The sequence below is a fragment of the Eleutherodactylus coqui genome, chromosome 12, assembly GCF_035609145.1.
Source record: "Eleutherodactylus coqui strain aEleCoq1 chromosome 12, aEleCoq1.hap1, whole genome shotgun sequence".
Lineage (NCBI taxonomy): Eukaryota > Metazoa > Chordata > Amphibia > Anura > Eleutherodactylidae > Eleutherodactylus > Eleutherodactylus coqui.
In genome coordinates this window covers 87858032-87873928 of record NC_089848.1, presented here as the reverse complement: position 1 = coordinate 87873928, position 15897 = coordinate 87858032, and the positions used below count along the sequence as shown (strand labels likewise).

The following is a 15897-nucleotide window of genomic DNA, read 5'->3' as shown; positions in this document are numbered from 1 at the left end:
ACATGAGACTTCTAAGAATCGGAAAAACAGGAAGTAGATCTACATCCCAGAGGTCAGGAGACCCCAAGATAAACACTCGGTGCCCGTAACTATACACCCACCAATACTAATGCTTATCAGTGTCTGGGAAAGCTGGGTGACACCCAATAAGACCCATCACAAGGGGTTGGCACCCAGCTTTCTTCGAGTCTTCAAGGAGAGGCAGTTAAGTTATGCGGGTCGATTAGCAGGATTACTGCTCAGGACTCTAGAAAAGCTGGGTGACAACCAATAAAAGGTATAGCTCCGTAGTCCAGCTTTAACGAGTCAGACTGGCCAGTTAGGGGTCTGTCAAAATGAAATATAGCAGCGCTCTACTGTGTAGCAAGTTTGAGTCAGTGCAAGGTAGGACTACGGTTACTTGGGGTTGTGCTGGCATGGAAAACCCGCTTGTGAGCCCCTCCGAAATAAGCAACAGCTTCCGCAAAACCAGACAGGCAGGAGACAAGATGAGGGGGTGTAGGCGCTCTATGATGAGGGACCCAGCATTTTAGGCAAAGTGTATTCTGGCAGCGCGTTTCGGTACCTCAACGGCCGATGAAGGTGTCATTCTGCTACTGAAACGCACCACCAGGATACATTTTGCTTACTATTCTGGGTCTCCTGCCATACAGCGCCAACACCCCCTCATCTTCTCCTGGGCTATATTGTCATCCAGGAGCCTGGGAAGGTTGGATGATTCCCCTTGTGAGAGCCGAAACGTTGACCACGTTGTCACATCAGGTAAAACGTCACACAAGACTCGAGGACGATAGAGTTACTGGTGTTTTTTGGATTTCGCCTCGTGTCCGTGATGGCGTTCCCGGTCTGGGACACCGAGGGATTATTTTGTACTATGTAAATACAAGATATTTGCACAAGAATGTCTGCCAAGATTCAGAAAAACAAGAACTTCTATAACGCAGGGCTGTTTGTGATCGCTTACACAAGAGCGGATCTGGTTTTATTTGGCTCATCAATAATGGTTCATTTAACCCCCGTGGGAGCAGGAAGAAGAGGACAATGGCTTCCAAGAAGTCCAAGGCATCAGGAAAATAGTTCTAATATGTGACATCAGCAGTCCACATCTCTCCAGCTGTTGTGCAACTACAGGGTCGGCCCTGGAAAACCACCACACTCTGATAGAAAGAAAATCTGTGTTTCCCATAGCAGCCAATCACAGCGCAGCTTTCATTTTACCTCAGCAGTATGAGAAATGAAAGCTGCACTGTGATTGGCTGCTATGGGCAACAATGACAGATTTTCTCATAGATTGTTTTCATAGGAGTGTGCTGCCCATGCTGTTCAACAGCAGCATGCTGGGGATTGTAGTGCCACAATTACTGGGAAGAAACGGGTTGCAGATGACGGATGCCGTGATGCATGAAGTTGCGCAGATATAATATAAAAGGATAAAGGTCTTTCTACAAGGGCAAATATCGAGCCTGAAGGTTCTGCCGCTCATTCGCTCAACAATTGGGAGGAATGATCAGCCGATAAGAATGAAAAAAAATATATATATATATATGTTCATTCGTTGATAGAAGCAGATTGTGGTCATTCGAACTGAACAATTCTCCATCATGATCGGCGATCCATCTTCCCGTGTGATTAGGGAGATGTACAGCCGGCCGAGGGGAACGAGTGTTCATAGCATCAATCGATAATCCCTATTAGCCAATTCTCCACTGATTTAATTTTCTTTTAAATGAGTGAAGTTCGGCATGTGTGGCCCTTGGCGCTCGTTACATTGGGTCGAGAACTCACATGGTCCAGAAGTGGCTTTCCAGGTAGTGTGGAGCCCGCTCACAGCAGTGCATTAGGGGAGCGGACTTAAAGAGAAGGGAATTAAATGGTCTTACAAACTTCTCCTTTATTTAGGGTCTATGGAAAGCTGCGGTTGTCATCCAGCTTCTGTTTTGCATGTTGGAGCCCGAGATAAACATTTCCCCAAAGTTTTTTTGTTATTAATTAAAACAAGATATTTTCCATTTTTTCTAATCCGTTTTTATTTTCTGATTGTAAATTTTTCATCCCACTGTCTGTACATGACTACGGCGGCGACACTATTGCCCGAGCTCCATTTAACAGCATTTAGAGAGATGCTTTACAGCAGCCTCGTGGGGCATTCACACAATGGACAGGAGGAGACCCGCTGACTTGTATGGAGACTGTTCTAGACATGCTCTGTTCTGTGCAGCGGTCATTTTGGAGTATAGTCACACCTGATCACTTAGTGAATGGTGGAGCCTGTGTTATCTACATATAGCTGTAATCCTGCCTGTCATGTTAGGGCTCTTTTACATGGGACGATTTATCGTCCAAATGAGCAAACGATGTCAAGAGTGCGGCCTGTTTATACAGGCAGATAAATCATTCGCTCACTGATTCATTAAAGGCCCATTTACACCAGCAGATGATCGCTCATACGACAGTATGAGTGACAGCTTTGAGCGACAATTTTGCATAAACTATTAAGTAGCTACTCAGCTACTTAAGAGCAATTAAGTGTGCAAATAAAGCCTTAGGTGAATGCAGTTAATAGCCTTTTATCTGCTTTCAGCTCCTTTGTTCTCTGACAGGAAACAATGCCATCAGTACTACCTGCAGAGAACTCCTGATAAGGCTGAAGGACAATTTTTTAGGTTAGCCTGAATTTAACGATCAGCTAGCAGTGCACGGAAAGTGCATGACGGCCATGCGTTTAGACGCAACGATGATCGCTCAAACGATCGCTTTTAGCAATTTTTGAGTGATCATCGCTCCGTGTAAATGGGCCTTTAGGCTTTAAACTGAATCTAACAAGGATTTTCATGCTTGCATGAAATAAATGATAATTCATTTGCTCATCGTACCGAATGATGATCGTTAAAGTTTGAATGATTCAGCGATGAATGATAATCATTCCATCTAAATGCACCTGGTAGGACGACTGTGGCAAAGCTTTTTCTACAGATCAGGAAGTGACAGACTAGGATTAGACTCTGGATAAAATGCAGGATTTTAGGAGGTTTTTTTTTGTTTGTTTTTTTTTTAAATACAGATTGTGACTGAAAAGTTAAAGGAGATGTCCCGCGCCGAAACGGGTTTTTTTTTTTTTAAACCCCCCCCCCCGTTCGGCGCGAGACAACCCCGATGCAGGGGTTAAAAAAACCACCCGCACAGCGCTTACCTGAATCCCGGCGGTCCGGTGACTTCAATACTTACCGCTGAAGATGGCCGCCGGGATCTTCTACCTTCGTGGACCACAGCTCTTCTGTGCGGTCCACTGCCGATTCCAGCCTCCTGATTGGCTGGAATCGGCACGTGACGGGGCGGAGCTACACGGAGCCGCTCTCTGGCACGAGCGGCTCCATAGAAGAAAGCAGAAGACCCGGACTGCGCAAGCGCGGCTAATTTGGCCATCGGAGGGCGAAAATTAGTCGGCTCCATGGGAACGAGGACGCCAGCAACGGAGCAGGTAAGTATAAAACTTTTTATAACTTCTGTATGGCTCATAATTAATGCACAATGTATATTACAAAGTGCATTAATATGGCCATACAGAAGTGTATAACCCCACTTGCTGCCTCGGGACATCTCCTTTAAGATAAAGCACCAAATACTTAAAAAAAAACAAAAAAAAACACACACACAGTCATTTTCTGATAACACATTCCCTTTAACTCTAACAGATAGTACACCTATGCAAATAGTTTTTTTTGCAAGTTGTGCGTTACCTGCAACTTTGATAAGTACAACTGTCATGTTTGCATGAAGACGTACAAATCTGATTTGAACTATGCAAAAGTTGTATAAATCATGGCAAGAGTCACTGCACAACTAGGGCTACACTACAAATGGAGTTGTGGGATCCCAGCCAGAGACCGGTCAAAAGTTGAGGCGCGGGGGCGTGGCCTGGACCATGAGGAGCTAAGTCGCACGTAGCAGGAGCTCCGTCCTTCCCACGCCAAAACAAGTAAAAAAAGGCATCCAGACCTTCCAGAAATAGCCCAAAAGCAGGAATGGGCAAGAAGAAGAGAGGAGAGAGCACACCAGGAGGCAGAGAAGAAGACGCGGGACCGCTGGATCGTTTCATCAGGACCGCCGGTGAGCGCCGCAAGCAGCAGGAGGACGACGGCGGGAAGCGACCTCCAGCAACACAGACGGAGGAGAGAAAAGGGAGAAGACGCCGGCCAGCAGAGGACGAAGACTCCGGTCGGAGCGACAACTCCCCGATCCAGGCGCCAAGGGGAGCACCGCACGCAAGCCCGCCACCATCTGCAGCCCAGCCGAGCGGAATGGCGCCGGAGGAAAGCGCGCGAACGCGCGAACACTCCGAACCGCCGGACACCCACCGCGAGCCGACATCGAGCCCCAGCTGCCCCCCGACATCAAAAAGCAAGTACTCACCATCCCCGGCGGCTGCGGGGCGCCCGGGGCCGGAGCCGCAGAGCGGAGAGGCCCCGCCGGAAGTGCGCGCACGGCCGCCATCTTCTCGAACCTCGAGACCGGAAGTGAGCGCACGGCCGCCATCTTCCCCGACCCCGAGACCGGAAGTGGGGAGAGACCGGGACGCAGCGGCCGGGGGGACGGCGGGGAGCAGCGAGGACACCCGGGGAGCCGCAGAAGAGCGCACAGGTACAGGGGCGGGGAGCCACATTAACCCCTTAACCCCCACTGAGAACAACCAGACCCCCACAGGGGGAAGGGACGCCGAGGGACATAAGAAGGGGCAAACAGAGGCCTTTAAGCAGGCACATAAGCCCCTGGAGCTCCCTCAGGAAAGTGAGGAGGAGGGATCAGATCCCTCAGGACCACCACCAAGGCCCCAGGGAAATAAGGGGAAAGAACCCCCCATAGATCCAAGAGACTCCGAGTGGTGGGCCCCCCCATCAAAAGATCATGAGGGGGGAGCGCACATGAGACAAGGGGCAAGGAGGAAAGAGCTGCCATGCACACCTACGCCCCAGATAAGGGGCAACAACAAACACTCTGAACAACATACTCCCGCAACTGCAATCTTAGCTCAGCAAGACACACCAAGGCCAGGAAAGAGCAGCATGAGTACAAAATCGCATCAACCCCAGGGCGATGCCAGCAACCAGATACAGTCACCCGAATCAGACTCGGACGATTGGGATTGGAAGGAACACCTCCGATCCATTCCTACTAAAAGGGACTTAGACAACCTCTTTGCTCAGTTTGCCTCATCCCAAAAATCCGCGCTACAGGCCCTACAAAAAGAAATCCACCAGATGGGACAACGTCTCCTGGAAACAGAAGAGACACAAGAACAAGTGTTCCACCGAATAGACGAGCATCATGATGTCTTATGTGAACACGCGAGCCAAATCGCCGAGTTAGCAACCCAATTAGATGACATAGAAAATCGCCATAGGCGTAACAACTTGAGAATACGGGGACTAAGCGAGGAAGTCGAGAACAAACACCTAGAGGCCTGGGCACAGAAATGCTTCGGCGATCTCCTGAACAGAAACCCGAACAACCCAATCGAAATGGACAGGATCCACAGGGCGCTGGGCCCTAGATCAATAGATCCTGCAAGACCACGAGACGTGGTGTGTAGGATCCACTTCTATAAGGAAAAAGAGGAGATCCTACGTCTGCTCAGATCCAAGGGTCCGATAAAATTCGGCGACAGGAACCTACTTATACTACCAGATTTATCCAAAAGAACGCTCCAGCAACGCCGAGCATTGAGACCCCTACTGTCAATCCTCAAAGAAAAAGAAATTCCATACAGATGGGGATACCCATTCCAGCTGATAGCAGGCACCGGGCAAGAGACAGTTATATTTAGATCACTAGGCGACTTACCCAGGTTCCTCACAACACTGAAACTTCCGATGGTCTCGCTACCAGAATGGCAGAGAACAAGCGCACCGACTCCACAACCCCCTCGAGACCAGTGGCAAGTAGCTACCTCCAAACGTAAACAGCCACAAAAGGATGATAGGGTTCGCCCACCAAGAGAACATCCCAAATGAGTCCGGCGTGACCAAAGACCTGCATGAAGCCCTACCGAACCCCGAACGACATCAGCAGAAGAGAGGACCCGACGAACCCATCATACATAAACACCGCCCTCAGCGACAAGTCCGAAAACTAGAGAGAAAGTCTCGGCCCGAAACGCATAAAGACCGCGGAAAGAACTATTAAAACTACCATACAGAGGCTGACTATCCACACCCCCAGAAAGGACATAAGATCATAGACACCCGATTGCTCTTCCACATGTTGAACCTCTTTGTTGCAATTCGTCTGCTCTCCTCTCTTTTCATCTCAAAATGCGCCCCTCCTAGGCGCAACGGAAAATGGGACCTCTCTGGGCTCTCCCAAATAATAACAAACTCCTCTCACCTGCTCTAACACTCATACATGCACTCAACACATCCCCCTGATTTCTATACCTTTCCATGCTTACTATACCTATCTGTCCCTCTCATGCTTCTCTCGTGAAGGTCTGGATGCCCACCATAATGTTTCACAACAGATATGGGGTGGGGAGGCACGGCTCGTGGACTTGACTCACCCAGCCTCCCTCCCACTAGGGACCGCAGCATCACGTTGCTGCATAGACGTCAGTCGTCTATTAGTTCTAGAAGGTTTACCACAGCGGATTACGACAGTAACAATTGTTTCGTTATTAATGTTCATATGTGGCTTTAAGTTTTCCCTCCTCCCCGTCCTGATCCACCCTTATGTTTGGCCCCTATCCCCCCCCAGCTCCAGGCGACACCCATGGGTAAGACACAGGGCCAAGATGCCCGCACAATATGGTCAACTCACAACATATTCCAATGGCTAATCTAACAATATGCTCCTTCAACGCAAAGGGCCTTAATTGTCCCAACAAGCGCAACCAGGTGCTGTACAGGCTCCACAGGAAAAGGGTGCTGATAGTAATGCTCCAAGAAACACACTTCCCGCGTACCGGTACGCCGGACTGCAGTAGAAACAAATATTATACTAAATGGTTTCACTCCACGCACCCTGAAAACAAAACCTGTGGGGTCTCTATAGCCCTGCACAAGTCATTGGCCCCAGAGGTGCTGGCACAGAAGTCAGATGAAGACGGACGGTACATATTCATAAAGATACTTATTGCTAACAAAATTTTCACAATTGCCAATATGTATTTTCCCAACCAAGGACAGGTGGGGTTCGCCTCCAGGGCTCTCCGGGGACTCTCAGACTTTGCAGAGGGGACTCCGATCGTGTTAGGAGGAGACTTCAACATGTGCATGGAGCCCCGACTGGATTCCTCCACGGGACGTTCAGCACTATCCAAAGCTGCTATCCGCAAGGTACAAAAGACACTCGTGAGTATGGACTTGATCGACCTATGGCGCATCCTCCATCCGGGTAAGCGAGATTATAGTTTTCACTCCACAGCGCACAACTCGTATAGTAGGATTGACTATGTATTCATTTCACATGGTTTGCTCGACGGGGCCCCTAGGTGCTCTATGGACATATTTCTATGGTCCGACCACTCTCCGATATATGCATCCCTGGGCTCGGGGGACAACACGGGGGGAACACGTACATGGCGTCTTAATGAGAACTTACTTAAAGACACCGCATGCCTGCACGACATTAAGAAGACGATAGAAAACTTTAAAAAAGATCACGAGTCAGACCCCACCAGCGCCCCAATAAAATGGGAAACTCTTAAATGTGTGTTGAGAGGAGTTTTCATCTCACACAGTGCGAGGATCAAAAAAGACCATACCGCGCGCCTCACCCAATTAATAAAAGAACTCAACTCAAAAGAAACCTCCAATAAAGCAGCCTCTTCCACTATCCTCCAAGCGGAGATATCGGAACTCCGGCATAAAATACTAGATATCTTGGACCAAAAAGCTCTCTGCAGAAGAGACAAATTGAAAGCCGGATACTATGAATATGGTGATAAGAGCGGCAGCTGGCTCGCCAGAGCATTACACCCAAGGGCGACCCACCCGCACATACACTCTATTAACTCCTCAGGGGGCGGGCGGGTTCACTCCCCACAGGAAATATTGGAGGAATTTAGACTATTTTACTCCAAATTATATAACATACGCGAGCCGGGGGCCGAGACAGAATATCAGCACACGCAAAAAATAGCGGAATATCTGGAGCTCTACGCCCCCGGGTCCCTCCCACCGGAGGGATCCGAGGGACTAGAAAGAGATTTTGAATCAGAGGAGTTCAGGCGGGTACTCTCAGAAATTAAAGTAGGGAAGAGCCCGGGCCCGGACGGGTTCCCCCCGAGATTCTATAAAATATGCGGAGACCTGATTATAGACATGATGCTCCAAGCATTTAACGAGGTATCGGGGGGATGTCCCTTCCCACCCCAGGCCCTCCAGGCACATATAGTTCTGATACCCAAACCAGGAAAGGACCCCCTGTCGTGCGGCAGCTACCGACCAATCTCACTCATCAACTGCGATTTAAAAATTTTTTCCAAAATGATAGCTAATAGATTGAATCCTGCAGTCCCCCGGATTATTCACGGGGACCAAGTGGGTTTCGTCTTGGGGAGAGAAGCAAGAGATAACTCCGTAAAGACCCTGGTCCTGATCGATCGGGCTAGAAAGGAGGGGACACCATTGTGCCTGCTGTCTGTCGACGCCGAAAAAGCGTTCGACAGAATCAGCTGGAAATTCTTAGAAGCAACCCTCCGGAGGGTGGGACTTGGCCCCAGAGCAATAGCATGGATAATGGCCCTTTACCATCGCCCCTCGGCACAGGTCAGGGTCAACGGTAAGCTGTCAGCCCCATTTGAGGTCGGGAATGGCACGCGACAGGGGTGTCCTCTATCCCCCACCCTATATATTCTGGTTATGGAGGCACTTGCAAACGCCATCAGGAATAATCCATCAATACGCGGAATACAGAGCGGAAAGGAGGAACATAAACTATCACTATATGCGGACGATCTCCTGCTGTATGTTACCGAACCCCGCATAGGCTTCCCCAATATTATGCAAGAGTTTGCCACCTTTGGTAAGCTCAGCAACTACAAAGTAAATGTTCAAAAGTCGGTAGTTCTGAATATTACGATCCCACAACAAGAAGCCAGGAACATAGCCACAGCTCTCCCGTTCCATTGGGGAAGAGACTCAATCAAGTATTTAGGAATCCAGATCCCACCCGATCCAACTCAAATATACAAATTAAATTACAAGCCCCTGTTATCAACTCTGAAAAGAGATCTAGAGGGATGGGCAGGAGGGTCACTGTCATGGTTCGGTAGGATGAATGCAGTCAAAATGGATGTCCTTCCACGGCTCCTATATGTATTCCAAACCGCACCATGCAACCCCCCGAAAATCTTCTTTGACAGATTGAGAAGTCATATACTTCGTTTCATATGGAGGGGAGGATCTAAAAGGCTTAGTTACAAAAGCCTAACCAAACCAAAGTCCAAAGGGGGGGTAGGTCTCCCTGACATACATCTCTACCATAAAGCCACAATCGGTACCCTAATATTAGATTTATACCACCACAGGTCAGATAAATTATGGGTGCAAATAGAAGAAGAGAACAATACCCTCTTACCAAGAGGGGCATTCTGGATTCCGAAAGGGGTCAAGGGGGGAAAAGTGGAGACCTCGGCCCTGATGGTCACTCTCCTGGGGGCATGGAGGGGGGGATGCCGGACATCCATCCCGGGTGCCCTCACCCCATTAGTAGGAAATCCACAGATCCCGGCAACCCTGGACACTCGTAGTCTGGGATTCTTGCCCTGTGGAGCGGAAGCAAGGGTGGGGGAGGTACTGGATGCTCAAGGCCTCCGCGACATGTCGAGCTTACAGGGGAATGGGGGGACTCCCCCGGGCTCATGGATGCAATATTTGCAGGTTCGCAGCTACTTGGGGAAGATAAGACCTGAAAGAGGGTGGAACCTGGACCTCACACCCTTCGAGAAACTGTGTGTCATGGAAGAGGCACCTAGACATACTGTGTCATTATTATATAGTCAAATACTAGAAGAGCGAGTAGGTGACCACACCCCCAGGTGGATTACCGCTTGGGAGGGGGCGCTGGGTCGATCCATCCCCGGAGAGCTCTGGAACAAGGCATTCCAATACACCCACAAGATGTCGGTGTCTAGTAGGTTGCAAGAATTGAATTTTAAAATCTTATCAAGGTGGTACATGACACCGGAAAGACTCCACTCTCTCTTTCCAGCGACGCCAGACACTCGCTGGCGGTGTAATGGGGGAGTGGGTTCGATGCTACACATATGGTGGGAGTGTCCCATGATTACACCCATATGGAAAGATATAGAGAAGCTGTACGAGAAGGTGAGCAGGGAACCATTGTCCCTGACGCCGGAGGCGGCACTATTGTCCATCCCCCCACCCGGCACCCACTCATTTAAAAAAGGCCTGTTGAAATTTTTCATTATGGCCACAAGACAAGTAATTCCCAGATTTTGGAAACAGGACATCGAAATTCCTAGATGTGCGTGGGTGGGGGCGATGGACGAAATCGAGCGACTAGAGAAACTGAGGACGCAGGACGACATAACTAGACACGAGAGCTTTTATCGCACCTGGGCGGTTTGGATAAGCGCACGCAACTCACAGTCATTCACTAGGTGGCTGCAGAATGGCAACTATGAGTGATGGCCCACACCATAAGTGGTAAAGCTAACCAGGGGGTCCAACCTGGAGCACTCCCCCCCCCCGCCCCCTCCCCTTGACCCCAACCCCCACATCCTACCCTTCCCCCTGCCCTTGTCTGTCAAGTAATAGAATGTAACAATTATATCTTAGTGGTTTTCATAAGTTCTCTTTTAATGGTTACAACAACAAGATGAGAAGTGGAATTCACGACTCTATCAGTTCTTGACATTGTAAAGTTATATATATACTGTAAAATCAATAAAATATATTGAAAGAAAAGTTGAGGCGCATGCTAGTCTCCAACTGAAGTGAATGGGAAAAGCTGTGCAACTGCCTTGGTGCACATTCACTAGTATCAGAGCGTGGAGTGCGTTATGTTACTTTCCCTTTTTCTTGTAGTGAATTGCCTTACAGCTTGAGGACAAAAAAACAACAGGGCTCAGGATGAGTACATCAAGCATTGTGTACACAGGGACGGTATGTGCAGATGGCAGAGGTACAACTTGTTTACGCTGCAAGAAGTGGAAAAAGTGAGCGCAGAGGATGAGGCTGGTGCAGAAGAGAAAAACAACTGGATAGAGCGTTCCTAAATCCCTCCTGTATATGGACAAGACATCCAGCACCCCTCCCGTCCCCAAAGAGATATCACACGAGGTGCAAGTATAATCTTAGGGCTCATCTACAAGGTCCTATTTTCAGACAGCGTAAAGTCCATTGATTTGCATTGGGTTATTCAGAGGTGCGATTTTTTTTTAAATTTATCAAATAAAGCGTCAAAGGACATAAGACGCTTCACAGCCCTTCTAATCCCGCCCATTATAAGGAGGCTGCGCCAAAAGTGGGAAGAAATACTCAGATTACATTATGTTACAGTATGTGGCTACTACAAGGTGGGCTGCGGACAAGTAGCCCAGCAGGACTCTTATGAAAGCTGGAAAAGGGGATGTTCACATGGGGTGGAGATGCTGCGTGCGGTAAATTCCACAGCATTCCCACATAAAGACCTGCATCAAAATCCACACCCCAGGTGCGGACCGGGTATTAGCTGCATATTCACATATTCCCCCCCTCACCCCAGAATACATTGCACTGTCAGCACCCCCTTGGCACAGGCCCCCTGGTAAGTGCCAAGCAGTTGGTCAAGTGATGTCCTGAACAGCCGCTCTAACCCTGGCACAGATCTATAGCGACACCAGATTTTGGACCATACAAATCCCCCTTACCCACAAGAATCATTACACTGTTTGACTGTCAGTTTAACGAGTATAAGCAAAAAAAAACAAAACTTTATTGGGGAAAGCTGTAATGATAGTTTATTTGGGGTCATGGTCAAGTCATAGTTAGGGTGTTAGAGCAGAAAGGCTTGGTGCCGTTTACAGTGGAGGTCCGGAACATTGAAATTAGTTGTGCGGTGAAACTAGGAGAAGCTCTTTAATTCCCCCTGTGACAGGATACTACTGATCCTAATGACAGAATAAAACTTCACGTATACCCAAAGTACACGTCTACATGGCGAAATGCGTAGAGACTCACTCAACGGCTGCCAGGGTCTGCTCTAGCCTCCTTCATTCATTTAAAAAGGACCCGTCACCTTCTTGACTTATTTTACTAAATTCTTGTATATTTTAATGAAATCATGATTCTGGTGCATCTTTTCCTAGAATGCTGTTGTGCCATTCCTCTGTTACTCCTCCAGGAAATGTATGAATAAATGACAGCTGGGTGTTATCAGCTGAGGGTGACCCTACACAGCCTCACACTATCCAATCAGTTGTTGCAGCATTGGCCTGTGTAGCGACACCCCCTTTGAACAGGAATAACAGGAATGACGCCGAGTTCTAAGAAAAGGCGCTCCAGAATTGTTTCATGGAGAATACAAGATTCGTTATTCTGAACGACCGGTGATAGATGCCCTTTAAAGGGGTTGCACCAACATTGACATCATCCATCTACAGGATCAGTGATGAAGGTCTGGTTGGTGGGGTCTCACCACTAAGAAACCCACCAATCCTGAGAATGGGGATCGAGTGTATCCCCACCCCTGCACCTGCCACAGTGAGGGGGGAGACTAAATGGAGCAATGGTCACACATCTGCATCTGCGTGCCTCTCCACTAAAAAGGTTCTCCCACCACTTAACTTCTTCACAAGCACTCTGTCCTTCCTAGCTGCTGCTGACGAGATCATGTGACTGCTGCAGCCAATCACTGGTCTCAGTGACCTTTTATAACCAGGTGATTGGCTGCAGCAGTCACATATCCTGGTCAGCAGCAACCAGGAGGGGCAGAGCACTTGTGAAGAAGTGTTAAGTGGTGGGAAAACCCCTTTAATCTTCAATTAAGCTGCTGGAGATTGCCGAGCACATATACTCGGCTATTTCCATCAGCTCCATTGGAGACACCACACATGTGCGACCGTCACGCCATTCCATCTCCACATCACTGGTGGTGAGTGAAGTGAGCCCACAGTAAGAAGAAGCAGAGGACCCAAGACCCCCATTCTCAGAGTCGGTGAGATTCTGAGCGGCGAGACCCCCAATCAGACTTATCCCTTATTCTGTGAATATGTGCTAATAATCAATCTTGGTACAATCTCTAACTCGTTCTTTAAGTTACCTACTTAACATACAAAACATGCTGCCACCTGTAGTTCCACAAGCACCATTGCCAACCTAAACATGCTCATTAATGGAGAGTCAATAAAACACTTACCGAAGTCAAGGAACTGCTTCATGGAGAGCGGTGACGGCGAGTAACGGCTGAACCTCTCTACTTGTTTGGGGGCATTGGCCAGAGCGGAATTTTTCATCAGGAACCGTGCAAACTTCATGTTGGCGGACATAGATGGGCGTCCTTACCTAGAGAGGGAAACATCATGAGTAAATGTATCACATTCAAACAAAAGTCAAATAAGGAGCCTGTTCCTTTAAATGATGCCAGGGTGAAAGATACGGAATTCGTGCCCCATGGGGGTAAAATTTCCTAGAGCGACCAAGATGGGAATACTCAGTAAAAAAGTTATAAGGGGAGACATTCCATGTCTGTGCTCTGGTATGGTAGTGCCCGTAGATCATTAATGAATGGAACACTCGAGGAGGATTAATTGACACTTTAGCAGATAGGCTGTGAAATACTACACAACCAGAAGTTATGTAACACCGCAAGTCAAACAGAGAGGAGGGCGAAGTGCAAAACAAAGGGCAAATAGTGGGTGCCAGCCAGGTAAAGACTGGGTGAGCAGGAGGGATTAGGCAGCAGTGCCATGGACTAGGGAGACTTTATGAGACTGCTGATATAGAATCCTAGTGGACCAGGAATGGCGGGCATCTGGTTAATACAATCACCATGGCCAATATGGGATGCCAGCTTCTATGGCATACACAGATTATACTCAGTGTCCTATTGTGAAGTATACCCAATATAGCATCTGCTGCCTCTCATACCCAACGATCCACTGGGGACAGTCACTTTATAGCTGGCACACACTGCTGGGGAATTACGAAGAGTCCAGCAACTTTCTGATACCCTGTTTCCCTGAAAATAAGACATACCCCGAAAATAAGACAGCTTGATTTTTGAGGATGCAGAATGATTTTTCAGGCTTTTTGAGTATGCTTGAAATATAAGCCCTGCTCCAAAATTAAGACCTAGTTAGTTAATAAGAAAAAGCTATTTAAATAGTGTCCAGGCAGCTATACATGTAAAAAAGTTAAATCTTTTGGAGCAAAAATTAATACAAGACACTGTCTTATTTTGGGGAAAACAGGTATGCTTTATGGTTCAATCCCTCACTGCTTGTCAGTGAATAGGAGCATTCTTGTTTACAGGCAGACACCGGAAACCTAAGGGTGGATTTACAGTCCTGTCCGACTGCGCGATGGACGGAACTTGGATGTGAAAAGAGCCCATTCAATGGGTTAATACACAAATGATTTTCTCTCTAACCAGTAGGTCCTATTTTTTGTGGCGATTTTTGTTTAATACTTGCCCATTATTTTCTATGGAAGTGTGGAAAACGGAAAAAAAAAATTGTGTTTTTATAGTAAAATGCTTTAAAAACAGATTGCGCGCTTGCATGTCATGTGATTGTGGGTTTGTGTGTTTTTGCATGTGAAAACAGTGTTTTTTAGTGCACGTGAAAAAAAAATTTGCACATAAAACTCAGTCATTGGCCTACATGACATTCGCCCCTGGAAATACTTCTCACAGCTGAGGTTTCATTACAATTGTATCCAGTGTGAGATAAACATCCCAGACTGCTACATTTCTGATACATTGTAGCAAACCATCAAGGGAGAAGCGATTGGTACTACTGAGGTGTTCAGCCCACAGAGGATTGCCTGGAGCAATACATTGCAACAACACAGCTGCTGGACTAAGTTACAACTCCCCCCAGAGTATAAGCAAGAATAGACTAATTCACTGACAGCAAGCAGAGCTTGTGAACATGCTGAGGAATTGAAGCACAAAGCTTGTTAAAAAGTTGCAGAACTTTTCATATTACCCCTCTATGGTGCTGTCCTGCATGTTCCCAGATACAGCCTCACTTACAGGGCAGGCTGGTACTTGTAGTTACACCGCAAAGGGTGGAAATGCCCACTGCCTTCACCACACTTCAAGGCACCTGGTGGACCCATTGCATAGTGGGCACTTGATGATGCCCTAGTGGTTGGCATTGCATCATGCAGCCCTGGAGTAACATCTGCAGTCAGTGATGAGGGCAGAACGTCATTAACCCTTAGTGCACTTACCTCTTACAATGCCCTGCAGCAGATGGCAGGAGCTCCAGCAGGGTGAGCGTCCAGATGCAGCGGGTTAGCACTACTAGAGTGTCAGCTCTGCGACCTCCCTGCAGAGCAGCCTCACTCTGATGCAACCTGATGGTAGGATTAGCAGTTGGAGGGATGTCCCGCTGCTCAGCGCACCAGCCTATATGATACCGCCTGCCAATCTAATGCACCAGTATGTGACTAAGACTGGCACCAACGCCACACTACCGCCCGCTTCTCACTGACTACTGGACTCCCCGGCAGTCACTCGCTCTTATTATCCAGTCAAAAAAGGCGGAGCCACCTGCACAGATTCCCGCCCCCTGCGGTGACTGACGGCTCAGCCCTCCAATCAGTAACAGACATTGTTTTCTCTCATTCGGCTTCTAGAGGCGGGACTAATGGGCAAACCCCGCCCATCGGCTCCGAAGCGTCCAATCAGAGAGAACACGGTTCTTGGGACTGAAGAACGGAACAAACAAGT

General features: G+C 48.2%; 1 protein-coding gene across 1 annotated transcript in view; it reads right to left on the bottom strand.

Annotated features, from left to right (window-relative positions):
- Positions 1–15667, bottom strand: part of PDK4 (pyruvate dehydrogenase kinase 4) — a 31400-nt gene extending 15733 nt beyond the window's left edge. Inside the window, exons 1-2 of the mRNA XM_066585496.1 lie at positions 15396–15667; positions 13357–13502 (exon numbers count right to left, since the gene is read on the bottom strand). Coding sequence (XP_066441593.1) covers positions 13357–13486 — 130 coding nt within the window. The 5' untranslated portion in view covers positions 13487–13502; positions 15396–15667. The remainder of the gene's footprint in view (positions 1–13356; positions 13503–15395) is intronic.
- Positions 15668–15897: the final 230 nt, after the last annotated feature.